Below are 25457 nucleotides of genomic sequence, written 5' to 3' on the forward strand. Positions count from 1 at the left end.
CAGAGACCCCGAATGGTCGCGTGCGGTACTTGAAGTACACACCGCAGCATATGCACTGCATCGCTGCCTTCTATGCACCGGTGGTACCGACAAACACGGGATTTATTGCCATTCCTGTCAAGGAGCAACGATCTCCCAATTTCCGTGTTTCTTGCACAGGATACACGCTTGGAAACGATCATGCTACAAACATTGTGAAGAAGCTCAAACTGACTGGAACACCGCATAAAATAATGAAAACCACAGTGTTTGTTAGGGGGATGTTTAACAGCGACATGGAGGCAACCAAGTTTGTGGGCGCGAAACTGAAGTCGGTCTCTGGCATTCGTGGCATCGTGAAGGCGGCTCTCAAGGGCAAGGACGGATTGATACGCGCCACCTTCGAGGACAAACTGCTCCCCTCCGACATTGTCTTCTGTAGAGCATGGAAAACGGTACATCCGCCGAAGTATTGTTCCATGCAGCGCAACCTTGTGGACGCAAACTGGATGGGAATGCGCAATATGCGGGAGCTGCGCTGGGAGCACAACGCCCCACTTGTCACAAAAGGTGATTCGGAGTACAAGGAGATCAAACGCCGCCAGAGGGACGACGAGGACTATGCGGCAGCGGATGCCACTAAGGTGCTTCTCTCCCGCAATCAAAAACTGCAACTTCCGTTTAATATGAAGGAGGAGTTTATTCCGCTTGAGCGAACCACGGCGCTGCAGCAGCGCCTTGCCGGTGCCGTTACTGTTGCGCCGGAGCCGCGAGACATGCGCCGCACCGCGCTGCTGGATGTCTTTGCGAGTAAAGCGGACGCGATGCTGAAAAAGAAGGCGGAAGCAAAGAAGAGAACGCGGCTGCGGCACCAGCGCGAGTCAACCGCCGAGGAGGAGGAATACTTGCGGCAACTCAAGAAGGCGAAGAAGGAGACCGCACGCCTTCGTGAGTTCCGCTCGCAGCATAAGACACGCAAGTAAAAGGGAAAGCAACGAAGACAATGAGAGAAGGGGAAGAAAAGCAAAAACGACAGGGAAGAAGGAAAAAGAAAGAAATGTGGAGGGGAAGGCCATTAATGACGTGTTTTCCTTTACTCTCGGTGTCGGCAGTCAAGTTAACCGTTTAAATCATCAGGGGAAAAGGGGGGCAAAAGACAGGGAGGCTGTTGAAGTGGTGAGTCTACACTATGCATGGCGAACCAACGTTTTTCCCCCTTCCCCCCCAACTAACTCCTTTAGGGCTTAAGGAGACCGTAGCATGCTGGAGAGGAATATTGCCTCCCAGGATCTTTTTTAAATATCCCTTTTCCATACTCACACACACACACACATGCATGTAACATATGTCGATTAATTTTTTAGATGTTTTCTTTTTTTTTTTTTTTCCTCCTTTATGTTCCTATGAATGAGGCGTAGACTATTCAAGCAACGTTTCACGAAACTGGGTGTAGGCATGGGGGTTGTTCAAGAGATAAAAAGAAAAAACAAAAACAAAAACAAAACGGAACAGGAAAGGGAAGAGAGGATAACATTATCGTGCAATTAAGTTGCCAAGTATTTAATTATTTGATTCACTCATTGTTTTACTGGCTAAATGTATGGTAGGTCGGTGGCCCGCGGCTTCCGGCACGCCTATTGGCTGCTATACCGCATGAATTATTTTTTACGGAAATTTCTATTTGCTCTTGTTGCGGTTTTACTTCTTGTGATTGTTATTATCCTCCCACCTGCAAGCAGCACGTTACGTGGGCGCTTGCTCTTTTATCATATGGAAGAATTGCGTCAAAAAGCAGGGGACAAAATGCCGGAAAAACTTTTTCTTGACGTGACGACTGGAACATGGGATGATGTCACTTGCGGCTTGGTGAAGGCTCCAGCTGGAGAGAATTATGCGGAGTTGAATGTGTTTGTTGTTTATGACAGAAAACTGCGTAAGACGTTATATGGGGGGGTTAATTGGGGTCTTCATTGCTACCGTCCTCTCCAAACTATTTGTCACCTTTTGAGAAAACAGCGAGGGAAGTGATGAACGACCATAGGACGTACCGCAACGCAGGGACTGAAGGCAGGTACAATGGGAACCGTATTTACTTTCTTGCCACGAAGGAGCCTCTGGTGAAGTCTTACCCGCCAAATAAGGTGGACGGCCGGCTGTTGCGTGAATGGGAAATGCCTGGATTTGTTGCCAGTAGGAGTTTCCTGCAACCCTACAGCGCTATTATGACCGTCTACAGGGGGAGAGTGCTCGGCCATTCTCTTGACAGCGGCACTCTCACCGGTGTGGCCGCAGGGTTTTTCTCAACATCTGCAACGGAGAAAAGCCGAGAATGGGTTGCCTTTTTGGAACATGGTGTGCAGATTGACCAGCCGCTGTTGTGTCGTATACGTCAGCGTATTCTTCGGCATTCGTTTGGCTTGCGCCGCTGTTGCGTCTTTTACGGAAATTTGCACAGCACGTCGCCTTCGCTCAATAATACCATGGGCCGTCGACTAATGTATGAGTAAAACGCATTCTTTCAAACATCGTTTACCCTGCGGGATCTACCACCCGTGTTTGTGACGCGGGCTATTTTGGTGCCATCGGTGCTGCTACACCACACTGTGCCATTTCTGGAGCGAGTTGCGGAGCTACTGACGGTCAATCGCACAGTTCTTCAAAGCGGCGGTTTAGCCGCTGTCATGACGGGCCAGGAGAGCGGTTGGGGCGTCAACAACACTCCGGAGTGGTCGTTGAAAGGGATGGAAGACGCCTTGGCTTTCAGCTTTGGGCTAGAACGAAACTACGTGTATGTGGAGATGCCCATCCGCCGTTTCACAGAGCCTGAGTTGGGGGAGTTGGGCTGAAAATAAAAGAAAAAAGGGGGAATGGGGGAGTTTATTTTTTCCCCTTCTCTTTCTCCCTCCTTATGCCTGCAATGAGTTTGTCCGTCCGTGCGTCATTTTTATTCCTTAAATTTTTTATTTTATTTTTGCTTTGGCTTTGATGTGCCGAAAAGAAAAACAAGAACAAAAATGAAGGGTTGTTTTCCTTTTTGCATTTGCCTTTCCTCTCTCCCCACCCTAACCCTTTTTTTTTTCTTTTGTTTCCTTATTTCCAACTGACGGACTTTGGGGGGAGTCCATCGTTTTTATGTCCACTGCACGTTTTTCTCTGAATCACCTCTGCGCATGATTATCAACTACACAAAGGGAGAAGCACGCGTTCAACGGGGAGAAGGGTCAGCCGCGGTGCAGAGAAGAGTGGAGTTGGATGCAGCACGCCTCTCTCGGGCCACACCCGCCCACATCCCTGCTGTTATTTCTGCAGTCTGCTCCACCGCAGGAGACATTTGAGGCATTCAAAGATGACTGTAAGTTGTTTGGCATGCCGTGGTACTGTCTCCAGGCGCAGCAATTATGTGTTGTGTTGTTGGTGCGGCATCCGCTTGTGCAAAAATACCCTCCACGCAAGTCGAATGTCCGTGCATTCCTGAAACATTTTATCACTCAGCTGGAGCTAACATGGGCCACACCACATGTGAAGGAGGCGCTAAACGATGAGGTCATCGATTCTCAGCTCATTGAGGCATATATATGTTACTCTCCGAGAGCCGATAGCGATTCTCAGACCAGCATGTGCTACAAGACATTTTACGCTCCTGGAGCACGGGAAACATTTCTTTCCATTCGTTTAGCCGCCGAGCAATTCGCAAATGTGGGCCTTGCGCTTTGGCCAGCGGCGTTTGTACTGGTGCAACTTCTCTTGGCGGAATGCTCCAGTCCCACACCTATTATTTTGCCACATGAAGGTGCTTTGCGAATTTTGGAACTTGGCGCTGGCGTTGGATTAACGCCAGTGATGCTTCATCAATACTCATGCTACAAGAAGAGGGTCCAAGGAAGCGTTCTCACCGATTATCAGCCGGAGTTGGTTGAAAACATTCTCTTTAACCTCCGTTCCCATATCATGAGTGGAGAGCGGCCACATGAGTCTCTGTCCGACACGGAAGAGACGGGTGCGCCACATGTTGCTGAACTCCTTGACTGGACGGAGCACGAGCGAAACCGGGAAAAGTTGCGGGAATGGGGATGCAATGTCATTCTGGCTGCAGACTGCATCTATGAAGTGGATTTAATTGATTCTTTTGTGACGACACTTCACCAGGCTTTAAGCGTCTCTGAGGCGGCTGTCGCCATCGTCGTACAGACACATCGTCAGAATAAAACGATGAAATGTTTCTTTGACGCCGTTCGAAAGGCGGCGATGTGTGTTTCCTCCTACCGGCTTGCCAAGAGCAGTAGCCAGCCGTCGGAGAACCTCATGTTTCTTCACAGTTCGCTCTGCCAGGATGATGCCATCGCTGGCTCTGCCGTGGTTTGTGATGAGATTGACGCCGATGGCAGTTTTAAAGGGTGTCAGGCGGGGAGCTGCGTACGTGGATGGGTGGGTCCTTTTTTTCTGCACTCTGAGGCGGCGGTGGGCATTCACGTGCTTCGACTCGGTTGACAATCAACACGCGTCATCTTTCGTGTGCCCCGCCGTTGCTTCTGGTGGTTGTTCTCCAAGACTTTCTGGCCCTGACTTCATTGGGGAAAGCCGAACACACACGCACACACACATACATACGCATGCGGCTTTATTGGAGAGGGATCTTCTTAAAACATTTCTCCTGACGCTCCAGCTGAGTTCTACCTCTACCAATGGGGGGGATGAAGGATTCGTATCCCTTCCTCTTTCTCTTTCTCTTTCTTTTTTTTTTTTTTTTGTGTTTTTCTGTGTTTGCAAACTGCGTATTGTATAATAAACTCACAAAATTTTTTTATTCTCTGTCTGGCTGTGGGTTCTGCAGGCACCACTAATAGAGTGTGGCGGGCATAACAGACACTAGAATTAAAGCAGGCCACAGAGAAATGGTGTTTTCCATCCCCTCCTTCCTGGGCCTTGGTGACCGGTACAAGCATGCGGTGGATGAGCGGGCGCAGGGGGTCAATTTTGTTACCTGCTACCCAAAGACAGGCCACAACCCCGACGCGCTCTTTGACAAGGAGTTCAAGTACATGTACAACGGCGACCGCCGCTCGGACCCGGAGACTATGGCTCGTCGGGAACAAATGGAAAAACGAAAGAAAGATATGACAGCCACTGGCTTCGCATACGTTGGCCCACCGCAGAAAGGGGAAGGCCTTGGGTCGTACTATGGCTTGATTCAGCGGGAACCGTACCCCCATATTCCCGACAATCCCATGCCGCGTGGACCGCAGCCCTTTCCCAAGTCCATGCCGCGTCAAATATTGACATCTCCTGGCAAATTGGGCAGTTACGGGACACCGGGATTGGCCCTGAGCGAGATTGGCAACGAGTACATCGCGACCATCTACGATCAGCCTCGTATTAACGCAAAGAAGGAACGCGATGCGTGGCGCCGTCGTATGCCTGCGGTTCCATTCATACCTGTTGGACGTCGTGGCTACACTTTCGATGAATCCCCGTTCGCTGGGGTCTCCACGTGTTACGTGATGACCAAACCGTTCATGCCCAAACTGGTGCGGCCCTCATTCAAGCACTTTGTAGTAGACAAGCCGTGGCGGCCTGCCGGATACGTAGAGGACAAACCCACCGCCATGGATTACCGGGAGGATCCGTATAACGCATTTGATCCCAGGGAGGATCCAAAGTCGCGTGTGAAGAAGCCAAGCGACGCCGTTTTTAGGACGGGCTATCGCTGTGACAACTTTTGGTACACACAGAGTATCGTCTTTAGGCGTCTTTAAGCACTAGGCTGTGTGTGTGTGTGTGTGCGTGTGTTTGTATGAGAGCAACTCCTATATATGTATACATGTACACTGTATTGGGGAGAGTCAAAAGAAAACTGGATTGTGACCAGCGCCAACAACAGCAATCAATGAAAAAAAAGAAATTGGGGGGGGGGGGGGAAAGAGAAAAGGCTTTTAATTAAAATTGAAGGACGGTTGAATTTTGCTTTGTGGGGAATTTTAATCATACTTTAGAGGTGTTAGCCGTCACCGATGCCGACATTTTTATTTTTATTTTTATTTGCAGAGGGATGGGTGTAACATCCCCTAACACACGCAGGCACACCGAGAAGGAGAAACACGGCATAAATCATTGTCCATCTATGTAGAGAGATCACTCTTTTTGTTCCGTTTCCCTTTTCAAAACTTCCATGTAACTATCTGTAAGTAGAACCTTTCCAACTGCTGCTTGCATGTTAGTCCCACGGTGACTGGGGATGGACTTGCCGATGCACGCTTGTTGCTTTGACGGTATTTGTGTTTACTTTTTGTGAAAATGTCTTATTTTCCTTTTCTTTTTCTTTTTTTTTTTTTGTTTTTCTCGTGAACGGATGGGAGAAGTTTTTTGAGGGGCGAGCACACCCCTCCAGAGACAGAAGATAGAAAGAGGGCGCCACTCGGTGAAATTTTATTTGCTAGAGCGGGAGTGAGGAGAGGTGTCGTCACGGCGTAGATATAAAGAGAAGAAGCGAATCTCCTCCCGTCGTTTTTTTTTTTTTTTGTTGTTGCCGTTGTAGGCGGGGCTCGTGTTTGTGTTTTCGCCTTGACGCATCGCACATGCAGCAACGTGCCAAGAAGCGGCCACGGCAGAGTGATGAGAGCAATACCCGACCTGCACACAACCGCAACGATGGCCAACCTCCTGGGAGTCGTTTACCACTGACCAGCAGTGTTGCCTCGGTCACTCCTGGCGGGGATGCCTTCCCCTCCTCCTCTTTGCATGCACCGCTGACGGCGATAGATTTGGTTTGGCAACGCAAAACGGCGGCGGTGCAGAAGCAACTTCTTCAACTTGCCAATCTGTACGCACAGAAGGCACAGGAGAACGAGGCGGTGCTGGACGCCATTGAAAGGATGATAGCCTCACATGAGTTGGAGCTTGCGGCGGTGGCGGCAGAGAGTGAGTCCCACACGTGTCAACATCTTGAATTAATTGCGGAGCTGCATCGTCGGGAAGATGCAACGCTTGCAGAAAAACAAAGTGCCATGGATGAGATAAAAATGTTACAGGAGCGACACGTGCAATTAGAGCAGGCACGAGAACGTTTGCAGGAGGACATTGTTATCCAATCGGACGCCTTGGAGCAGTTGCAGAAGACGCTGGAGGCAGAGCGCCAAGTGACAGACGAAGAGCAGAGAAAACTGAACGATGTGCTTGAGAGAGAGCGGGTTATGCAAGATGCCACCTACGGTCTCTCCGGGGAGGTGAGGGAAATGGTAGCAGAGATGGAGCAGATACGCAAGGCGAAGGAGGCTGCTGAACGTGCATCACGGGAAACCGAGATAGTCCGACGACAGTTGTACTCGCAGTGTGAGGAGCTGAAGGGGACCATTCGTGTGTACTGTCGGGTAAAGGGCAGTGGCAACAACACCAACGGTGAGGTTTTGCTCGTTCCTGAGAGCTCTCGTGAGGCGTCCATTTCTTCGCACAGTACAATTAGCCTCTCCACGGAGGGGCTTCACAACCTCGCCGCAGCAGGAGGAAGAGGTGCAGAGGGCAAAAGACAAAAAATACACGGAGGGCAACAAAAGACACTGCATGGTCGATTTGAGTTTCCCCAGGTCGAGGATGGGGTTCAGAGGACGTTGTGTGTGTGCCAATCGCGGAACAACGCGACATCCACAGGTACGCAGGAGTCCAAGGAGACATTCACGTACGATTGTGTCTTTGATGGCAACGCTACACAAGAGGCTGTTTATGCCAACGTGGAGCCGCTTGTCAACTGTGCGGTTGATGGCTATCGTGTCTGCATTTTTGCGTACGGCCAGACGGGATCGGGTAAAACATACTCCATGGAAGGAGAAGTGTTGGATGAACAGAAATGTGGCATCACTCCTCGCGCCCTTCGTACCATATTCCGTCGCCAGGAAGAGTTAAGCTCCGACGGCTGGAAGTACAGCCTCAGTTGTTACTTCATTGAAATATACAACGATGTCATTCGGGACCTGCAGCAGGAGCCGTCCGTGTATGAACCCGGTGGAGCCGCCGCCTCTCAGCCGAACTATCACGTTATCAAGCATCAGAACGAGTCGGGGTCAACGAGTATCACCAACGTTGTAGAGAGGCGTATTCGCTCCTTTGAGGACTTTCAGCGCCACTACAAGACGGCAATGAAGAATCGTAGCACCGCTAAAACGCTGCTGAACGACCATTCATCTCGGTCGCATTGTGTCTTTGTCCTGCGTATTGAGGGAGAAAATGCACTCATACGGCAGCGAAGTGAGGGGACGCTCTGTCTGGTGGATTTGGCGGGTAGCGAGCGAATGAGCGAGTCGGGGACACGGCAAGGGCAGCATCTCAAGGAGACCATCAACATCAACCGCAGTCTGTTGGATCTTGGGAAGTGCATCAGCGCCCTTAACAACTCCGGCAGCGTCGCACCGTGGCGCAACGGCAAGCTCACATACCTGCTGCAGAATTACCTCGGGGCAAAGGGCGGGAAGATGCTCATGTTGGTCACTGTCTCAGATAAGGAGGAACACATGGCGGAAAGCCTGAACTCACTCCGCTTTGCGAGTCGCGTCAACCAAACCGTTGTTGGCCCCTCCGTGAGGCGCGTAACCGACTACTGAGCGACTCACAGAAAATTGGGGAATTAAAATCCAGAAGTGCCTGCAGTCAACACCCGCACCTTTTTCCCTTTCTTCTTATGGCTTTTTTTGTACTTTTATGTCGTCAGAAAGAAGAGGGGGAAAGAAGGAATTTCAAGGCTAGAATAGATAGCGTGAAAATCTCCCTCTTTGCGTCCTTATGAACGCATTTTGTCATTTTTGTTTGCTCATGTCTGTGTCTTTCTGTGTGTATATATTTGACGGGTGCCACGGTCTTCCAGAGCAAACTTTGAGGCTTACTCTCTTCTTTCTTTCTTTCTTTTTTTCTTCTCCCACTATTTTAAAGCAATCGACGTCACACAGACTTGACACACATTGTGAGATATACATACACACACATATATATATATATATAACAGAGGCATAAAGAAAAAGAGAGGGAGCGAGAAGGCACGACGTGAGGAACACGTCATGCAACACCCGAGCAATCAGCAGATTCAGCCCATTGACTCATTGACGCCATTCTTGGGCGGCAAGTGGTGGATACGGGCCCGAGTAACGGACAAGTCGGATGTGCGCACGTGGAATAAACCGACGTCGCAGGGAAAACTGTTTTCCTTTACGCTCATTGACGAATCTGCATCTATCCGCGCGACGGTCTTTAACGACGCCGTTGACCTGTTCAACCCGCTCATTGTGAACGGCCAGGTGTATTACCTCAGCGGTGGCCAAGTGAAAAACGCAAATCGCAAGTTCAGCAACGTGAACAACGACTATGAGCTGACGTTTGATAGCTCGAGTCAGATTTCTTTGGCGCGGGATCCCAGCAGCGCGACAATTCCACTGCAGCGGTACAACTTTTTGCCTATCGCCATTCTCAAGCAGCGGGAGGTGGGGTCGCTTGTGGATGTATTGGCGGTGGTGCTGTCGGTGGAGGAACTGAGCTCCATCACGCAGAAGTCCACTGGAAGGGAGTTGATCAAACGGAACGTGAAGGTGGGAGACATCACAGCCGCCGTTGAGGTGACGCTATGGAACGACCAGGCGAAGGAGTGGGCATATTCTCCGGGTACTGTGTTGGCAATGCGCCAGCTGAAGGTGGGCAGCTTTGACGGCGTAACGCTCTCTGCAACATTTCAATCCGCATTCGACGTGAATCCAAACATTCCTGACGTAAAAAAACTTGCTGAGTGGTACATCTCCACCGGCGGACGCGATGTTTCTTCGCTCTCTTCCTTGGGTGTGGGGGCTGGCAACAATGCAGGCGGGGAGAACTACCGTGGTCGGAAGTATTTTGACGACATTTCCGCGGAGGGACTCGGCCGTGGCCCTAAGGCAGACTTCATTGATGTCCGTTGTGTGCCGGTGTATCTGAAGCAGGACGCGCAGTGGTACGACGCCTGCCCACAATGCAACAAGAAGGTGACATTGGAAGGAGCTCAGGGTGAACGCTACCGCTGTGAAAAGTGTGACCGGCAGGTGGTTCCCACGCAGCGTTATCTTGTCTCCATTCAGGCATCCGATAATGTTTCCCAGAAGTGGCTTACCCTCTTTAATGAGGCGGGTGTGGAGTTCTTTGGCATGCCAGCCACCGAGCTCAAGAAGCAGCAGGAGGCGGACCCCATGTTCGTCACAAAAATTGCGCAGTTGCGGATGAATCGCCCGGTGCAAATGCGACTGCGGGTAAAGGAGGAGAGCTCTTCCAGCGCAGCTGGTGGCGAAGAGTCTGACCGTGTGCGTCTTACGGTCATGCGTCTGAACGAATTTATGCCGCTTGATACCGTTTCCGAGGAAAAGCGCCAGGCGATGGCAGCCCAACTGAAGACAGAGTGTGAAGAAATGGTCCGGTGCATAGAGGCCTATTTGTAACGTCCCTGTGGGTTTTGTAACGGGGGGATTGAGAGAGAGAGAGAGAGAGAGGGAAACCAAATATTTATGTGAGCGGAGCGGTGGGACAAGAGTCAACATTGCCGTACAGAGGTAGGAGTGAGAGTGGAGGTGGGAGGGAGGGAGTGTAAGTGAAGTAACATAGAGACATATCCATACCCCTCCAGCCAGAGAGGAGAGAGAGAGGAGGAGGGAAATAAAAGGGGAGCGAGGTGATGAAAAGAACGAGGCAACGACATACAGAGACATGCAAAGTTACGTCTGTGCATAGGAACTCAAATGTGCGACATGCATCCTATTATTATTAATAATATTATATATATATATTTCTGGTGTTGTCATGGTTGTGGCTTTCTGGCTGGTTGACTGCTATTGGGTGGTGCGGGCCCCGATCACCTCCTGCTCCACACATCAACACCCAAACACAGAAGGATATAAATCTACATCTACATATATATATCGTACATGTTATGTGTGCAATGGTTGCCTATCCGTAGAACAACGGGGGGAGGAAAAAAAAATGCGCATGTGCACGCATTCATGTGGGTGAAGGAAAAAAACAATCACGAGTGAATCATGACTTTGTTTTTCCCATATATTTATTTATTTTTTTCTTTTTGTTTTCCACAATATACGCACGTCTTCTGCACGACGTGGTGGGACATGTGCCATTCACGGGAAGTGGGCGATATCGCATAGAAGGAAGGGTAAAGAGGGAGGGGGGAAGGGGTACGTGCGTATATTATATACATACACACATACACTAGTGAGGGAAGAAAGAAAAGAGCCGAGAGGAGGGGAAAAAAGAAAGGAAAAGAAAAGAAAACAATAAACACCCAAAAAAGAAAAAAAAGAAAAGCAAAAGAAGGAATAAAAATTAAAAGAAGGCAGGAAATGCGAAGGGGTCGAACGGTGGTGGCGGCACTTCCTGACGTTTGTCGTCGCCCCGCGTGCGGCGTACAACGGCAGCTTTCATGCTGCGCATTTGCCACGGCCACAATGATGCCGATGTTAAGAGGCACAACAGCAGTGGCTGCTCTTTACACGCCTGTGAATCATCAAACTCGCCGCCTGCACGTGTCGAGTCTTCTTCGCACCACCGCAGAGAGCCCGGCGGTGCCGGGGACGAACAGCAGCAGCGCGGGCAACGCATCTGCCGACAGCGGTGTGACAGCGCTTGATGTAGCCATGCGTGTCAACAAGCTGAAGCGGCTGCACCAGACAGGCGGTGGCCCGGACGGGAAAAAACGCATTGAGTTAGACGCATGGAGCGAACTGAACAGCCTCACGGAGGAACAAATTAACTCCGCCGAGGGAAAGGCCGTCTCGCTGCTGCTCAACTCATGGGCGTACTTTGCGAAGTACTGGGACAAGGGCAAGGACGGGCCGCTGGGCATGGCGGCCCCTTCCGCCGCTGGGGACTCGTCTTCGTCAGAAGCCGCCGCCTCCAGGGAGACACCACGAGACGGTTAGAGAGAATTTGTGTGATGGAGCCCTCGAGCACATGCATATGTATGTGGCTGTGGCTGTGTGTGACACGATTAGACGCTTGCATTACATGTAATGCCAAGGGAGGGCGTTGTGTGACTGACACGCCACAGAATTGGGGGTTTTTGTTCAATGCAAAGAGGAATAACGTGTGGGTGAGAGAAAGAGGAAGAATTGCGGTCCTTTTATATACATGCGTGTGTACTGACCAGCGGCAACGTGTAATCCAAACAAAAGGAAAAGCAGAAAAAAAAAAAAAAAAAAATTTACAGACAAAGTCATATAAACGGAACGAGAGAGAAGTGAAGGCAGAGACAGAGAGAAGGAGAGAAGGGAACGAAATCAGCGCAGATACATACATGCTGCGTTCATTTGCGGATTTTTTTGCTTTTGCTGCTTCCTTTAATTGAATGGTCGCAGTAGAAAAGAAAAGAAAAGAAAAAACAACAACAACATGACATCAGTAAGACTGCCATTAAATTATGAGGGTCTTTCTATTATTATTTTTTTTATTTTTATTTTTTGCTGTTTTGGTTTCTCCCTGATACTCTCCGATATATATATGTATATATGTATATATACATGCATAAATGATCTTCACATTTTGGTGAAGGACGTAAACGAAGGGCCCGCGTTTTCTTTTATGGGAGTGTGTGCGTGTGTGTGTGTGTCTATTGGGCACCCAAGAATGCCGCCTTAGCCCTCTCACACACAGTGCGTACATACACACAAAGGCATATATATATATTTCAGCGTGTGCGTGTTGGGTTGGTTCAGGGAAGAAGATGTTGCGGGAGGGAAATAAACATCATTACAGCGAAAACAACAACAGCAGCAACAAAAAAGAAAAAGAAAGAAAGAAAGAAAGAGAGAGAGAGAGAGAGAGAGAGAGAGAGAGAGAGAGAGAGATAGTGAGGGGAATTGGAGGGGGCATGCGTGTGTTCGCCACCGTATTTTTTTATTTGCCGCCACGTTGATGACACCTTGACGCCAGTTGAGGACGTTTGCCCACGCGAGTTTTGTTCCAGCGTATTTTCTTTATTATTTATTTATTTTTTATTTTTCTGCATTCCTCTATGTCCGCTGCGTGTTGTGCGGGTGTAGGCAGAGGAAGGTGGAGAGGAGGGGGAATAAGAAGAAAGAAAAAAAAAAGAGGGAGCATGCGGCGGGTGATTGGGGCCTCGGGATGGCGTTTCATGGTAACAGCGGGTGCTCTCGCGAAGGGTGAATTCGGCTGCTTCTCATCGTTCTACTCCTCCACCGCTACCTCCTCTTTTGTCATGATGCAACGGGCCCACCGAAGCCAGCGGCGGGAGCGGCCACCGCTGCGGCACCAAAAGCGACCACGACAAGACGAGAGTCATCAACGTCGCAGCCATCACGAGGATGGAAGGAAAGCCGCGAAACCTCTCGGTCGTCAAAAGGGGGGATTGCCGGGTCAACAGACAGCCGACGGCGGGGCGAGAGGCAGTGACGCGGGACGGCGGCACAACGAGGCGGTGACACCAGAAACACAGTTGACTGAAAAGGTCTCGGCGACAACCGCCGGCCGCTTTTCACACCGTCATGGCGGGTTCGTACAAAAAGTATTGGAACGTGGTGCCGGTCGAGTTGTCACGGGCGGGGCGCGTCCACGAAGGAAACAGGAGGAGGTTGAGCCGCGTGTGTCATTGGCCGCATTTGAGCGTCTTCTCAAAGTACATGTGGCGATGAGGAACAACTACGAATGCCTTCAACGGAATCATCAAGTTGTGAAGAGTTTTTCAATGGCTTGTGCGGAAGCTTTGCTGCATTTAGGGTTGGCACGATGTCGTGCAGGGAAGAATGAAGGGAAGAGGGAGGGGACCACTTCTGATATAATAGTGAATATTTGTAACGAGTCCTCGGCCAAGGGCGAAGAGGTGTCCTCAGCGCCACCGCCCCTTCTCTTGTCCGCGGACACGCCGCTTTACACGACGCCGATCAGCTTCCCACCACCGCCCGTAGAGGCCCTACTGCACATGACCGGGTCATCCAAATGCAGAAAGGACGGTGACAGCGGGGAGTTGTTGCTGGCCGCCATGGAGGTTGTAGACGGCACGAACGTTGAGGGATTAGTTGAGGATTCTGAAACGGTTACGAAAGGTCGCGCTCATGACACGGATCCCACAGTCTCATGGGGCGCCAATCCGCCAGGTGTAGAGAGTCTTCTTGCATGCTTGCAAGGTGTACCGATGACGGACATTATAAAGCTCATGGAAACCGTCGCCTACTTTAAATGGATAAAGGATGAAGAGGTGCTGGAGTGGAAGAAGGGGTCTGCGGTGGAACAACTGCGTCGTGAGATCTCCGCGCTCTATGCCGCTACTACGAAGAAGAAGGAGACGACATCAACACCTGACGTTTCTGATGAGGCAAACGAGGCACTTTGTGTAGTTGAACACACGTCAAAAACGTTACTGAACCGCATTTCCCGCGTTGATTGCGTAGCAACAGCGGCGGCGTCTTTTGCAACAACAGATTCTTATGTGCATGTTATTGACCTCATGTTAAATGTATTAATGCGTGTGTGCCTGTGGAAATGGCCTCGAATGTCATGTGTGGATCAGATGTCTGTTGTGCTCATAGCCACATTTCCCTGGTTTTCTCGTGATTTAAGTGTCGAGGCTGCATCATGGATGACGTATTATCATTTGCTTGCCATTTCAGACAAGGACGTGAACATGAATCATTATCGACTATTTTTATATATGCAGCGTATCCGTCGACTTTGCTGGCCGTCTGTGCAGGATTTAAGCTCAAACATTGTCCGAAAGTTGTTTTTTTTAAGGGAGACGTCGGATTCAACAGGAAACGCGGAAAAGGACTCAAATAATGACACGAGAGAAATGCAACATGAAGAGCCCGAGGAAGCAGAAACGGATGCAAAGCTTATTCCCTCACTTAAAGATGTTGCATGTATTCTGTACGGCTCACAAGAGAAGCAGCGTGCGGCATACGAGTGTCTGTTGGTATGGTTAAAGCAATCCGATCAGTTTGACCTTCGCCTTGCCTCGCCAAATGGACGTTACGTCGGTGCCATTGGTATCGCTATTGTCGATATTGATCGCTTTGCGATGGAGCGATTTGGCAGTGAGATTCTGAAGGGTGAGTGGGTTCTGCTACGCGTGTCGGGGAAAAACGTACCGGCATTGAAACGAGTTACACAATGCACCCAAACGCCATATGCCTTGACACGACTTTTTTTCTGCGGCTACCACAATCCGCTCTCACACATATGGCATGGCATCCATGCGGCTCGGCGGGATTTGCTGTGGAGTGCGTGGCTCCGCAGTGTTGCTCGACCGATGGTGGAGGCCATCCTTCCTGGCTCTGCTAGCAGGGAGGACAAGGGAGGAGAGGTATGTGCATCCCAGTTTATAGAACCCTTGCTTGCCAGTCTAATTTCTGATGTGGTGTTTCAGCGATTAATCACACAACTTGTTATTCTTTCGTTGAACAAAATGAGTGCTGCAGTCAATATGCAGCCGTTTGATATTATGTGCGTGCGGCTTATTGAGACAGTCTACACCGGCGCTCTTGTCCTTTACTGCGTCTCTCTCAATAAATCTGCTGTCGATGCTCCTCCGGAGGCGACACCTGGCGCGACTAAGAATAAAAGCCCGGTGGAGGGAAATGCACCGGAACAGCAGCAAACACCTGCGTCTGTTGCGATCCGGCGCGCATTTAGAGAGGTCATCTCTGCCATGGTGCGAATACTGAGTGCGGAACACGTCCCGCTGGTACACCGGCTTCTTGACGCGTTGTTTGGGGTTTGGATCAATGACACCGCCAGGGAAACGCCCCTGGACGGCATCCGAAAGGAAATTTCAACCATCTGCGACGAAAAGACTTATAACATGCTGAATGAGTGGCTGAACCGACGAGCAAATTTGCTTTTGGTGAAGGTGGCACTGCTGGAGGATCCGCTTCTTCGCAGCTGGCAACAAGCCGTGCAGGAAGTGGATGCAGGTCTGCCAACGACACTCCCCACTCTGATGGAGTGTTTTGTGGGACTGCTGGGGCTGCTGGAAAAACGGGGCCATCCAATCCTGAACACCGAGCAGAAGAAGAAGCAGCAGCAGTCTGCTGTCGATGAGGCCATGGCTGTTGGAAATGCCGCGGGTTCCTGTGCAACGGTGTTTACTTTGCCTGAGCTTGAGGTGATTCTGACTGTGTTTTCCCGAGCCATTCTTTACCGCGTTTCAACACTAAAAACTCTAGGGCTGACCTCAATCTCACAAGAATTTGCTGCCCTCATGACGTCATTGAATGGCGATGGGGGAGACAACAGGGACGGTGGGAGCAGCAGCAATAATAATACCAATAATAATAACAATAATAATAATAATATGAGTAGTAGTAGTGGTAGTGGAAACACCAACAGGAACAACATGGAAGGAAGAAATACCGCTACTTCTGCTTCTACTGCTGTTACTGCCTGCACCACCACCGCCACTCCCATGTTAACTGCTGATCACGTTATGCTCCTGGAGAAAATCCTTTCGGCTGAAGTTGAATCCAAAGCAGACGGGTTGACGTGGGGCTCTCTCCTCGAAGCCATCCTGTTGCACCTTGCGCCGTACAGCATACTAGAAAGCTCATACAATGCTTCTTCTAATAGCGAAGCGGCGGGCACTAGTGGAAATGTTGCCCCAGTGAAAAAATTGGAGGAGGACATGCAAGTGTGCCACCACAAGCGCCTTGTGAGCAGTGTTGTGCTTTTCCGGTGTTACGTCTTTGCGACGACACATGATGGGGGGTGGGCGGATGCCACATTACTGCCTCAAATTTCTGAACAGGAGACGGATGTGAGCCATGCGAGTGACAGCGGGGATGTAGCCGTATCCCACGGTCAAAGTGCTCAGTTGCGTGAAATAACATGGTTGCTTTTAGAGGTCTTTGTGAAGAATTGGGCGAGAAACTCAAAAAATACGAATACGAAGAGGAAAACTGCAGCAGGAGATGCGGGCACTACGGAGAAGGCGGAAGGAACTATGCGGCAGGAGCAATTTGAATACATTCTTGCTTGTCATGCTCTGGTGGTCTACATGCGTCTTGCACCTTTATTCTCGACACGCTCACTCTCTCTGCAAGAGGCATACGAGCAGTTTTTGCATTTCGCTGAGCACACGACGACTACCTTTGCCGGGAACCAGTACAATGGATGCGACTTGTTGTTTTTGTGGTTGGCTGCAAGCGCCAACGCCTTGGGTGTGCACTTCTCCCCTGCGCAGAATTACAACTGGTCGACGGTGGGAGGGGTGACGAAACTGGGATCAGGCAGCATGAAAATAACCGCCTCGCTGGGAGAGGGGACGATGCGCCTCATTCAAATCCTCGCACCGTATGTGCAGAGCGAAACTCTTCGAATGAACCCTCGCGTGAAGTTTCTTGTTAACATAATTGTGGCTATCCACACATTTGGGAAGTTGGGCATTCACATGGATACGGGGGGTCTAAACATGGATCAGCTACTGCTACGTACTAGCTCAGATCGACGGCTGCTGCATCGCCACCTCAATCTCTTTCTTGTTGGATGCTCCGCATTACCCGGCACACGACACGCGTTGCTAAACGTCGCCTCTTTTCTCCGCGAGGCGCGGTGCCTTCTTTCAGCGGCGGAAATAGATCGGGCCCTTGTGGCAGTTGCTCTCTCTGCTAACGCTTTTGCAAAAAATCATGAGGCGCAAGCTGATCTCCAGCAGAACGGTGGCCTTCTGGATGTCACCCACAGCACCGCTCCTACGATGCGTGTGCCGCCCACGCAACTTCGACACGCGTGGAACGCCTTGACACGTTCTGTTTTGGAGCGCGCGGAGGGGATGCCGACGAGTGTTTTTGTGCGGGGTGTACAGTGCGCTGGCGCTGTGGCGTGCGTCGATACAATTTTGTGCCAACAGCTTCTCTCTTTCCTGGTGGAGTTTCGGCGGGACGAACTCTCGTTATTAGACTGGACGGCGATTCTCCACACGGCGCGGCAGTCCTTTGAGAGCCGAAGAATATTTGAGGAATATTTGCAGGAGCCACTGACCTTGTTGCTTTTGTCCATGTCGAAGGAAAATGGCAGGGGAAACGCATTGGAAAGTCAGCATGTAATATCGAGTGGAAAACGATTAGTGGATGATCTTTCCCTCTTTGTAGAGGCACTGCCGGAGTTGTTCACAGGTGATGCGGAGTTTTGGGGGCTGGTGCGCACCGCTCTTAAGGTCCAGTGGATCGCACAATTCAATGCCGCGAGTAGCAGTGAACAGCACCAGCAGCAGTTGACATTGTGCCTACAGGATCTTGCAAGGAGCTATGAGTGGGCCGTGCGCACTGCCGGGCATCACGAATTGGGTGCGATTCCTATTGTGTAGAGAGGCAACGGAGTGGACAGACGCACGAAAAAGACAAAAAACAAAAGCAAGAACAAAGATAGCAAAGTTAAGAAACACACGTACGCACACAAAAGAAAACACGGTCCGATGATATGGTGCTGACTGGATGGAGGGCGGTGCTGTTGTCCTTCTTCTTTTTTTTTTTTGGCTGTGGCATTGTTGTTGGATTATTTTTCTTTCCTTGTGCCCTCTTTATGGCAGGAAGTCGACATGGGCGAGAGAAAGGCAAATGGTGTTGTTTTTGTTTTTTTGAACCTTCACGAATGTTTTGCCTTGGGGAGAGAAATTCTCTTTTTTTTTTTTTTTTGTGTGTATTTGCTCGGTTTCAGTTTGTTTCTTTTCTTTTCTTGTTTTTTTTTTCTTTTTCATTGTGGCTTTCCATGCGTGTGAATGCTGCGAGTAGGCCAGTGGCAAGGAATACATTACTCTCACGGAAAGGTACACACAGAGGGAAGGAGGGAGGGAGCCATTGTTGCTGTTTTATTATTTATTATTATTTTGGTTTTGTTGGATTTACAAGAAACACACACGACTTTTTTTTTTTTGCGGTATTTGTGTTTTATTTTATTTTATTTTTTATTTTTATTTTTTTTTTTTGCACCACTTCCCTGTCGTTCGACGTCAACGGGTTCATGGAAGAAGTTTCTGTCGTGCCAGTGGAGGTACGATGCCGCCCGCCACGTGTCAACAGGACGGAGCTGTCAAAAGTCATCACAAGTTTTATACGTCAGCGCCACGCTTTTATTCACCCGGGAGAAGTCCTCTCGCTTGACACCGCCTCAGACCTCATAGCCTCGACGGTGGAGCTGCTTCGGGTGTGCGATGTGTACTGCCCGCAGCTCGGCATTCCCGCGGAAGAAGCGGACTACGCCATGGTGATGTACACATTGTACACCGATGAGAGTTGTGGGGATTCGCTGAACTCTGTGGGGCTCGATGAGGATGCTGGCGCGGGGCTGGCGCCCTGCAGTGTGTTGTCGCTACCAAGCGTCTCCCTGGAAGGACTATGGGAGACCCTGTTTTATGGTGAAACACGAAGCGATTCCGTCCGTCTTAAACGTGATCTGCTGCAGTACATGCGTACAGCGATGGTGTTCTCCAGGGCTGGTGTGGACCCACACATTGTTGCGTGGAATCGGCTGATTTTGCTTTACGGCCCACCTGGCACAGGCAAGACATCGCTCTGCAAGGCCCTTGCGCAGAAGCTGTCCATTCGCCTCAATGACATGTTTCCTTTTGCCCAGTTGGTGGAGATCAATGCACACAGTCTCTTTAGCCGCTGGTTCAGTGAAAGCGGAAAGCAAGTCATGCTTCTTTTCAAGCAAATACATGAAATGGCTGATAAACCGAACAGCCTTTTGTGTGTATTGTTGGATGAGGTAGAGAGTTTGGCGGCGACACGACAATCTGCATTGAGGGGAAATGAACCATCCGATGCCATTCGTGTCGTCAACGCTCTCCTCACGCAGCTGGACAGTCTACAACGTCGGCACAATGTGGTGGTATTTGCCACCAGCAACATCACGGGGGCCATTGACGTGGCATTTATTGACCGCGCCGATAAAAAAATCTTTATTGGTGCACCGGGCTTTCAAGCACGACTCGAGCTTCTAAAGTCAAGTACGCAAGAGATGATTCGACGGGGGTTGGTTATATTGGAAGCCTCCTCTTGTGGGGAGTTTATCAATGAGGAGACGTGGCCGCCAGTGGTATCACGTGACATGGAGTTGGGCCAGAGTGAGTTGCTGCAGCTGGAGTCCATTGCCAGGCAGTGTGAGGCATTTAGCGGCAGAACCCTGAAGAAGCTGCCTTTTTTGGCGTACAGCGAATACGCGATGGGCGGCTGTGGCGTTGCATCGCACCTCATTTCATTCTCGACATTTATGAACGGCCTGCAGATGGCTGTTCGAGCCGAGGTGTCGGCGCGGGAGACAATGATGTCCTCTTAGTCTCCAAGCAGAGCCTTGCGTTTCCGTATTCGTTTGCACACACACACACACACACACACAATTATTCCTTTTTGTGTGTGTTTTCATACACACATACATATATTTTTTACTCTTTGGCTTGTTTGGCCGTTCTTTTCTTTTTTTTTTTTCTTGGGAGGTTTTTTTGGGCGTCTTCAGGCACGTGCACTCACACTCGCATTCATTTGCCTGAGATGCACCAGAGAAAAACTAAAAATATGACAGAAATTTTCTTTTTACCGTGGAGGAAGTTACTTTGGGTGCACTTCCCCCTGTGGTGCATCTATCCCCATGCATGTATGCGTGGACCCCCTGCTGCCGCTGTTGCTGCTGCTGCTGCTGCCGGGTGGTGGATGTCATGGAAGGAAGTTCTCTTGCTTGCTGCTTCTTTTAACACTTCGTTTGCTTAGATAGAACAGGCAAATTTTGCACGCACAAATTAGAAATACGCGCACGTACGGTGGACGTGCAATATTTTTCTTCTTTTCTTATTATTCCCTTTTGTGCGTCCATACCGGGGCGTTGTGTGAGAGTGGGTAGCTGATAGGAGGGAAGGGAAATGGGCCGCACCGTACTGATGGTGGCGGAGAAACCCTCCCTTGCGGAGAGTATCGCGTTTCATCTTTCCAACGGTCAGGCAGCGAAGCGGTCACGTGCGTTGCCAGTGTATGAGTATTCGGGTTATTTCTTCAATACTCCTGCCTATTTCAAGGTCACCAGCACGACCGGTCATGTCTTCTCCTGTGACTTCACGCCGCAGCACCAGAGCTGGGATCGCACGGAGGAAGAGGACCTCTTCAGCGCTCCTGTGGTTTGGAAGGACGAGGCGGGCAAAGTCAGCCGACATCTCGCACATGAAGCAGAGGGATGCGACACGCTTGTGCTTTGGCTTGACTGCGACCGTGAGGGGGAAAATATCTGCTTTGAGGTTATGCAGGTGGTTCGGCGAAGCATTCACGACATGCGGGATATTTGGCGTGCCAAATTCTCTGCCATCACCCGTGAGGAAATCACGCATGCCTTTTTACATTTGGGAAAGCCTAATAAAAATGTTTCTGACGCTGTCACTTGCAGGCAGGAGTTGGACCTGAAGGTGGGTGTTGCCTTCACGCGCTACCAAACAAAGTACTTCCAAGGCAAATATGGCGATCTGGACTCCAGCGTGGTCAGTTACGGTCCCTGTCAGACACCAACACTGGCGTTTTGTGTCCAGAGACATGATGAGATTTTGAACTTTAAGCCAGAGAACTATTGGAAATTGGTGCCTGTTTCCAATCGATTTGGGTCCTTAATGACATTTGACTGGGCTCGCGGTCGTGTGTTTGATGATTTAATGGCACGTTTGTTGCATCAAAAGGTGTCCCACCATAGAGCTGCGAAGGTCACGGATGTCTCCGTGGGAGTTGACACTCGGGCGAGGCCTACTGCTCTCAACACCGTCGAGTTGATGAAAGTTGCGAGCAAAGCCCTCGGTATGGGCCCACATCACGCCATGCAGATAGCGGAGAATCTGTACATTGGTGGCTACATTTCTTACCCACGCACCGAATCCACTGCCTATCCGTCGTCATTCAACTTTATGGCTGCCCTCACCGCGCAGGAGCGAAGCCCAATTTGGGGGAATTATGTTCAAGAGCTGCTCGCGCATGGACACACGCGACCAAAGGCAGGCAAGGATGCCGGTGATCATCCTCCCATCACACCGATGCGTTTAGCAACTCCTCAGGAGTTATCCGGTGATTCGTGGCGGCTGTACGAATACATCGCACGTCATTTTATTGCAAGCCTCTCACCGGATTGTAAATTGACTCGGACGAAACTTTTGATTGAAATTGGTGGGGAGTTGTTTAGCTTCACCGGGAAGGTGGTGGAGGATCCGGGATTTACGACAGTACTTCCCCAGTTTGCCGTAAAAGACGATAAAGTACCAACAAACATTCAGGTTGGGAGTGATTTTCCCATTTCGGATGTTCGACTGCAGGCGGGCCAAACACAGCCGCCAGGATACCTGACCGAGGCTGACCTCATTGGTCTTATGGAGAAACATGGCATCGGCACGGATGCGTCCATATCGCAGCATGTAAACAATATTGTAGAGCGTGGCTACTGTGCAGTAAAACCAGGTCGTGTCATGGAGCCCACGAAACTTGGGGTGGTTTTGATTCATGGCATCAAGAGCATTGATCCAGAGCTGGTTTTACCATTGGTTCGAAGCAAGGTGGAAGAGTATGTGACTTGTATTGCCGAGGGTCGTGCCTCACTGGATGAGGTGCTTTCCTATTCACTGGACCTTTTTTTTGGGAAGTTTCGCTTCTTTAAACAAAACATTGAACGATTTGATGCCCTTATGGGGGCCTCCTTTTCATCGCTCTCTGCTTTAGGGAAACCTATCACTCGGTGCGGAAACTGTATGCGGTATCTGAAGCACCTAGAGGCCAGACCGCAACGTTTGTATTGTGCCTACTGCGAGGTTACCTACGAGTTACCCCAGGGAGGGACCATTAAACAATACTCTAGCTTTAAATGCCCATTAGACAACTTTGAGCTTGTCATTTGTCATGTGGATGGGGGGAAGTCTTTCCCCATATGCCCCAATTGCTATAACAACCCACCATTTGAAGACATTCAAAAACAGAGAGGAGGACGACAGCATATGGCATGCGATGAGTGTCGTCACCCTGTATGCTACCATTCCCTGGCTACGAACTATGTGGCCGATTGTGTGGATGAGCGGTGTGACGGATGCATGGCATTTGTTCCCCGCACCTCAGGAAAATGGAAGATCTGCTGCAACCATTGTACCATGATGATTCTTCTTCCACCCACCGCTCAGCGTGTATACGTAAGCCCAGAAGAGTGTAGCGAGTGTGGTGCCATGATGATGGATTTACAGTTTCCCGAAGGAAAATCGCCACTTCCAAACCGCAAAGATCGCATTGTGGCATGTGTGTTCTGCGAACCCACCCTAAACTCAAACGTGACTGAGGTCCGAGGGCGCTTGGGCAACTTCAGCCGACGCGGGGGAAGAGGTGGAGGAGGCGGTGGCGGTGCTCGCGGTCGCGGTCGGGGACGGGGACGCGGCGGTAGGGGCAGAGGAGGGAGCAGGGGCCGGTATTAACACCGAGTAATAGATAGAGAGGGAGAGAGGGAAGGAGACATTGGGAGATACTCTATTGGTGAGGTGCTGCAAGAGGAATATGAAAGAAGGGGAGGAAGCCGATGATGTTGTGCTTTATGGGTTCTGGCCTCATTACCGATGTTGTTTGGTGGGAGGGGGGAAGAATGATAACAAAAAGAGGTCCTTCTGGAAGGCCTTTCAAAGGGCTAGAAGATGAAAAGACCAAACCATTAAAACGTTGTCTTTTCCTTCTTTGCATGTTTTTTTTTTTTTTTTAGAGTTTTATCGAGTCGTATGTGTTTGTTTTTCTGTTGTTTGCCTTTTGGTGCTTTACTTCTTTTTTTTTTTTTTTTAATTCCACACACATGTTCGATGCGTGCACTTTGTTAAATACATGCGCGTATTTTGCTAGCATTGCTAGTAGGGAAGGTTTTAGTACACGCATTTGCACACGCATGCAGCCTCGTGCTGTGCCCACGGGCCGCAAGCCTATGACCCAAAAGCTACTATTAGAGAAACTTCTCCATTTGCCGGAAAACCGCGAGTGTTTTGAGTGCTCGGCGAAACAACCCCGCTGGGCCAGTACCAATCTTGGGATCTTTTTGTGCCTTCGCTGCGCTGGCATTCATCGTGCTATGGGGACACATGTCTCCAAGGTGCGGTCGACAAACATGGACACGTGGGAAGATCCTATGATTGAGTGCTGTGAGTGCATTGGCAACAAGCGAGGGCGAGTGCTCTATGAGCACGGCATGGATCCTCAATTGCGGCCAACCGCTGCTACCGACAACATTTCGGTGGATCGCTTCATACGTGACAAATACGAACGTAAGATGTACTATAACCCGCAGTACGAGACGCTTCTGAAGCAGTTTTTTGATGCCGGTACCTCCGTTAATGAGGAAAAGTGCTCGGGTCTTGTGTTGTCCAAGCCGTCGGAGCAGACAGGAGGAACATCGGCGTCGATGCCAATGTTGTGGGGTGGGAGCCCCGCCACGGCTATGGAGGCTCCTGCTTCCTTGGAAGGCAACACAAATACCAAGAATGGAATCGATATCAATGAACTCTTCACCACCACAACGAGTACCGTTACCAGTGCACCGATGCAACATCAACAGCAACAAATATTCTGGACACAAATGGCGGGGAATGGAATGGTGGGTTACCACCAATACTATCAGCAGCAGTCGCAGTGTCCCTCCTCCGCACCCTCACAGGCGGGCCACCAGGTAGACGTCAAGACGGAGATTATGTCATTGTTTAGCACTCCACCCAATTGTTCTCCCAATCATGTATACAGTGCGTGGCAGCCACAGTAAATTTCCGGCTTTTGGCCATTGCGGTGGGCGACAAGGCGCAAAAAAAGGAAATAAATAAGTGGACAAGAAGGGGGAAAAAAAGGGTGAGGGGGAAAGGACGGCAGTGAAAAGCAGGAAAAAAACAAACAAAAACAAAAAAACAAGAAAAACCAAAGGAAAAAGAAAATAAGAGACATGGGAGAGGTCTGCAGATCCGCACTTTTGGCTTCTCAACGTTTGCTTGGGCTTGTATTTATTTGCCCTTGTTCTTGTTGCTGCTGTCTCTAGTTGAGGCCGTTTCTTTTTTTTTTGTTGCTGTTCTGAGAATTGCTTTTGAATGAAAGGTTTTTTTTTTTTTTTGTTATGCGCTTAATTATTCTTTCTCGAGTCTAATGACATCGTCCTTTTTTTTTTTTTTTTCTCTCTGTGTGTGTGTGTGTGTGTTTGGTTGCATGCATCCGTGGGCGTCTCACATTTTTTTTTTTTTTTCTTTGCGGTGATGCTGCCGGTTTTTGGATGTGTGCGTGGAAATAAACGACGGAAAGAAAAACACTCGTCTGCCTTTCCCTCTCTCTTTCTTTTTCTTTTTTCCCTTCTCTCCTCCTATATAAATATATATATATTTATATTTATCTGTTTTTTTTTGTGTGTGTGTGTGCACTTTTTTGGGGCGTTGAGGATTCAATTTCTCTGTGACTTTTCCGGCCGCGGGTTTAATTATGCCGTTATTGAAGTGAGTAATTAAAAAGGGGGTC

General features: G+C 49.8%; 11 protein-coding genes across 11 annotated transcripts, besides 35 other annotated features; all 11 read left to right on the forward strand.

Moving 5' to 3' along the window:
• Tc00.1047053510901.10 (hypothetical protein, conserved) lies at nucleotides 1-962 on the forward strand (the record flags this gene model as incomplete). Its single annotated transcript, XM_813921.1, has 1 exon — nucleotides 1-962. A coding segment is annotated over one exon (962 nt), but the record flags the coding sequence as incomplete, so codon positions are not given.
• Nucleotides 1-5706: a sequence feature (haploid, Esmeraldo-like haplotype).
• Nucleotides 957-1037: a sequence feature (GA-rich).
• Nucleotides 1462-1483: a microsatellite.
• On the forward strand, nucleotides 2007-2486 carry Tc00.1047053510901.20 (uncharacterized protein; the record flags this gene model as incomplete). The annotated part of the gene is made up of 1 exon (XM_813922.1): nucleotides 2007-2486. The coding sequence occupies one exon, from the start codon at nucleotides 2007-2009 to the stop codon at nucleotides 2484-2486; it is 480 nt and encodes a 159-aa protein (XP_819015.1).
• Nucleotides 2931-2952: a sequence feature (AT_rich).
• Nucleotides 3232-4467, forward strand: Tc00.1047053510901.30 (hypothetical protein, conserved; the record flags this gene model as incomplete). Its single annotated transcript, XM_813923.1, has 1 exon — nucleotides 3232-4467. One exon carries the CDS (start codon nucleotides 3232-3234, stop codon nucleotides 4465-4467), a length of 1236 nt encoding a protein of 411 aa, XP_819016.1.
• Nucleotides 4562-4590: a microsatellite.
• Nucleotides 4695-4734: a sequence feature (T-rich).
• Nucleotides 4872-5732, forward strand: Tc00.1047053510901.40 (hypothetical protein, conserved; the record flags this gene model as incomplete). Its single annotated transcript, XM_813924.1, has 1 exon — nucleotides 4872-5732. One exon carries the CDS (start codon nucleotides 4872-4874, stop codon nucleotides 5730-5732), a length of 861 nt encoding a protein of 286 aa, XP_819017.1.
• Nucleotides 5707-5754: a sequence feature (areas merged during assembly that could not be assigned to a particular haplotype. This can correspond to areas where the two haplotypes were merged or to regions with more than two copies in the genome that were merged during assembly.).
• Nucleotides 5742-5773: a microsatellite.
• Nucleotides 5755-24160: a sequence feature (areas merged during assembly that could not be assigned to a particular haplotype. This can correspond to areas where the two haplotypes were merged or to regions with more than two copies in the genome that were merged during assembly.).
• Nucleotides 5996-6017: a microsatellite.
• Nucleotides 6279-6314: a microsatellite.
• Tc00.1047053510901.50 (C-terminal motor kinesin, putative) lies at nucleotides 6552-8567 on the forward strand (the record flags this gene model as incomplete). Its single annotated transcript, XM_813925.1, has 1 exon — nucleotides 6552-8567. One exon carries the CDS (start codon nucleotides 6552-6554, stop codon nucleotides 8565-8567), a length of 2016 nt encoding a protein of 671 aa, XP_819018.1.
• Nucleotides 8851-8875: a microsatellite.
• Nucleotides 8929-8961: a microsatellite.
• Tc00.1047053510901.60 (replication factor A, 51kDa subunit, putative) lies at nucleotides 9018-10415 on the forward strand (the record flags this gene model as incomplete). Its single annotated transcript, XM_813926.1, has 1 exon — nucleotides 9018-10415. The coding sequence occupies one exon, from the start codon at nucleotides 9018-9020 to the stop codon at nucleotides 10413-10415; it is 1398 nt and encodes a 465-aa protein (XP_819019.1).
• Nucleotides 10446-10469: a microsatellite.
• Nucleotides 10730-10762: a sequence feature (AT_rich).
• Nucleotides 11236-11319: a sequence feature (A-rich).
• On the forward strand, nucleotides 11328-11906 carry Tc00.1047053510901.70 (hypothetical protein, conserved; the record flags this gene model as incomplete). The annotated part of the gene is made up of 1 exon (XM_813927.1): nucleotides 11328-11906. One exon carries the CDS (start codon nucleotides 11328-11330, stop codon nucleotides 11904-11906), a length of 579 nt encoding a protein of 192 aa, XP_819020.1.
• Nucleotides 12150-12186: a sequence feature (A-rich).
• Nucleotides 12343-12363: a microsatellite.
• Nucleotides 12417-12445: a sequence feature (AT_rich).
• Nucleotides 12476-12510: a microsatellite.
• Nucleotides 12766-12830: a microsatellite.
• Nucleotides 12959-12985: a sequence feature (AT_rich).
• On the forward strand, nucleotides 12998-18298 carry Tc00.1047053510901.80 (hypothetical protein, conserved; the record flags this gene model as incomplete). Its single annotated transcript, XM_813928.1, has 1 exon — nucleotides 12998-18298. The coding sequence occupies one exon, from the start codon at nucleotides 12998-13000 to the stop codon at nucleotides 18296-18298; it is 5301 nt and encodes a 1766-aa protein (XP_819021.1).
• Nucleotides 13028-13080: a sequence feature (GA-rich).
• Nucleotides 16253-16292: a microsatellite.
• On the forward strand, nucleotides 18412-20268 carry Tc00.1047053510901.90 (ATPase protein, putative; the record flags this gene model as incomplete). The annotated part of the gene is made up of 1 exon (XM_813929.1): nucleotides 18412-20268. The coding sequence occupies one exon, from the start codon at nucleotides 18412-18414 to the stop codon at nucleotides 20266-20268; it is 1857 nt and encodes a 618-aa protein (XP_819022.1).
• Nucleotides 18653-18684: a microsatellite.
• Nucleotides 18798-18819: a sequence feature (AT_rich).
• Nucleotides 18877-18915: a microsatellite.
• Nucleotides 20305-20328: a microsatellite.
• Nucleotides 20599-20629: a microsatellite.
• On the forward strand, nucleotides 20846-23404 carry Tc00.1047053510901.100 (DNA topoisomerase III, putative; the record flags this gene model as incomplete). The annotated part of the gene is made up of 1 exon (XM_813930.1): nucleotides 20846-23404. The coding sequence occupies one exon, from the start codon at nucleotides 20846-20848 to the stop codon at nucleotides 23402-23404; it is 2559 nt and encodes an 852-aa protein (XP_819023.1).
• Nucleotides 23643-23757: a sequence feature (T-rich).
• Nucleotides 23770-24723, forward strand: Tc00.1047053510901.110 (hypothetical protein, conserved; the record flags this gene model as incomplete). Its single annotated transcript, XM_813931.1, has 1 exon — nucleotides 23770-24723. The coding sequence occupies one exon, from the start codon at nucleotides 23770-23772 to the stop codon at nucleotides 24721-24723; it is 954 nt and encodes a 317-aa protein (XP_819024.1).
• Nucleotides 24161-24203: a sequence feature (areas merged during assembly that could not be assigned to a particular haplotype. This can correspond to areas where the two haplotypes were merged or to regions with more than two copies in the genome that were merged during assembly.).
• Nucleotides 24204-25457: part of a sequence feature (areas merged during assembly that could not be assigned to a particular haplotype. This can correspond to areas where the two haplotypes were merged or to regions with more than two copies in the genome that were merged during assembly.) that runs on past the window's edge.
• Nucleotides 24763-24896: a sequence feature (A-rich).
• Nucleotides 25259-25307: a sequence feature (CT-rich).
• Nucleotides 25308-25335: a sequence feature (AT_rich).

Source organism: Trypanosoma cruzi, genomic scaffold (assembly GCF_000209065.1).
Source record: "Trypanosoma cruzi strain CL Brener 1047053516949 genomic scaffold, whole genome shotgun sequence".
NCBI classification, from domain to species: domain Eukaryota; phylum Euglenozoa; class Kinetoplastea; order Trypanosomatida; family Trypanosomatidae; genus Trypanosoma; species Trypanosoma cruzi.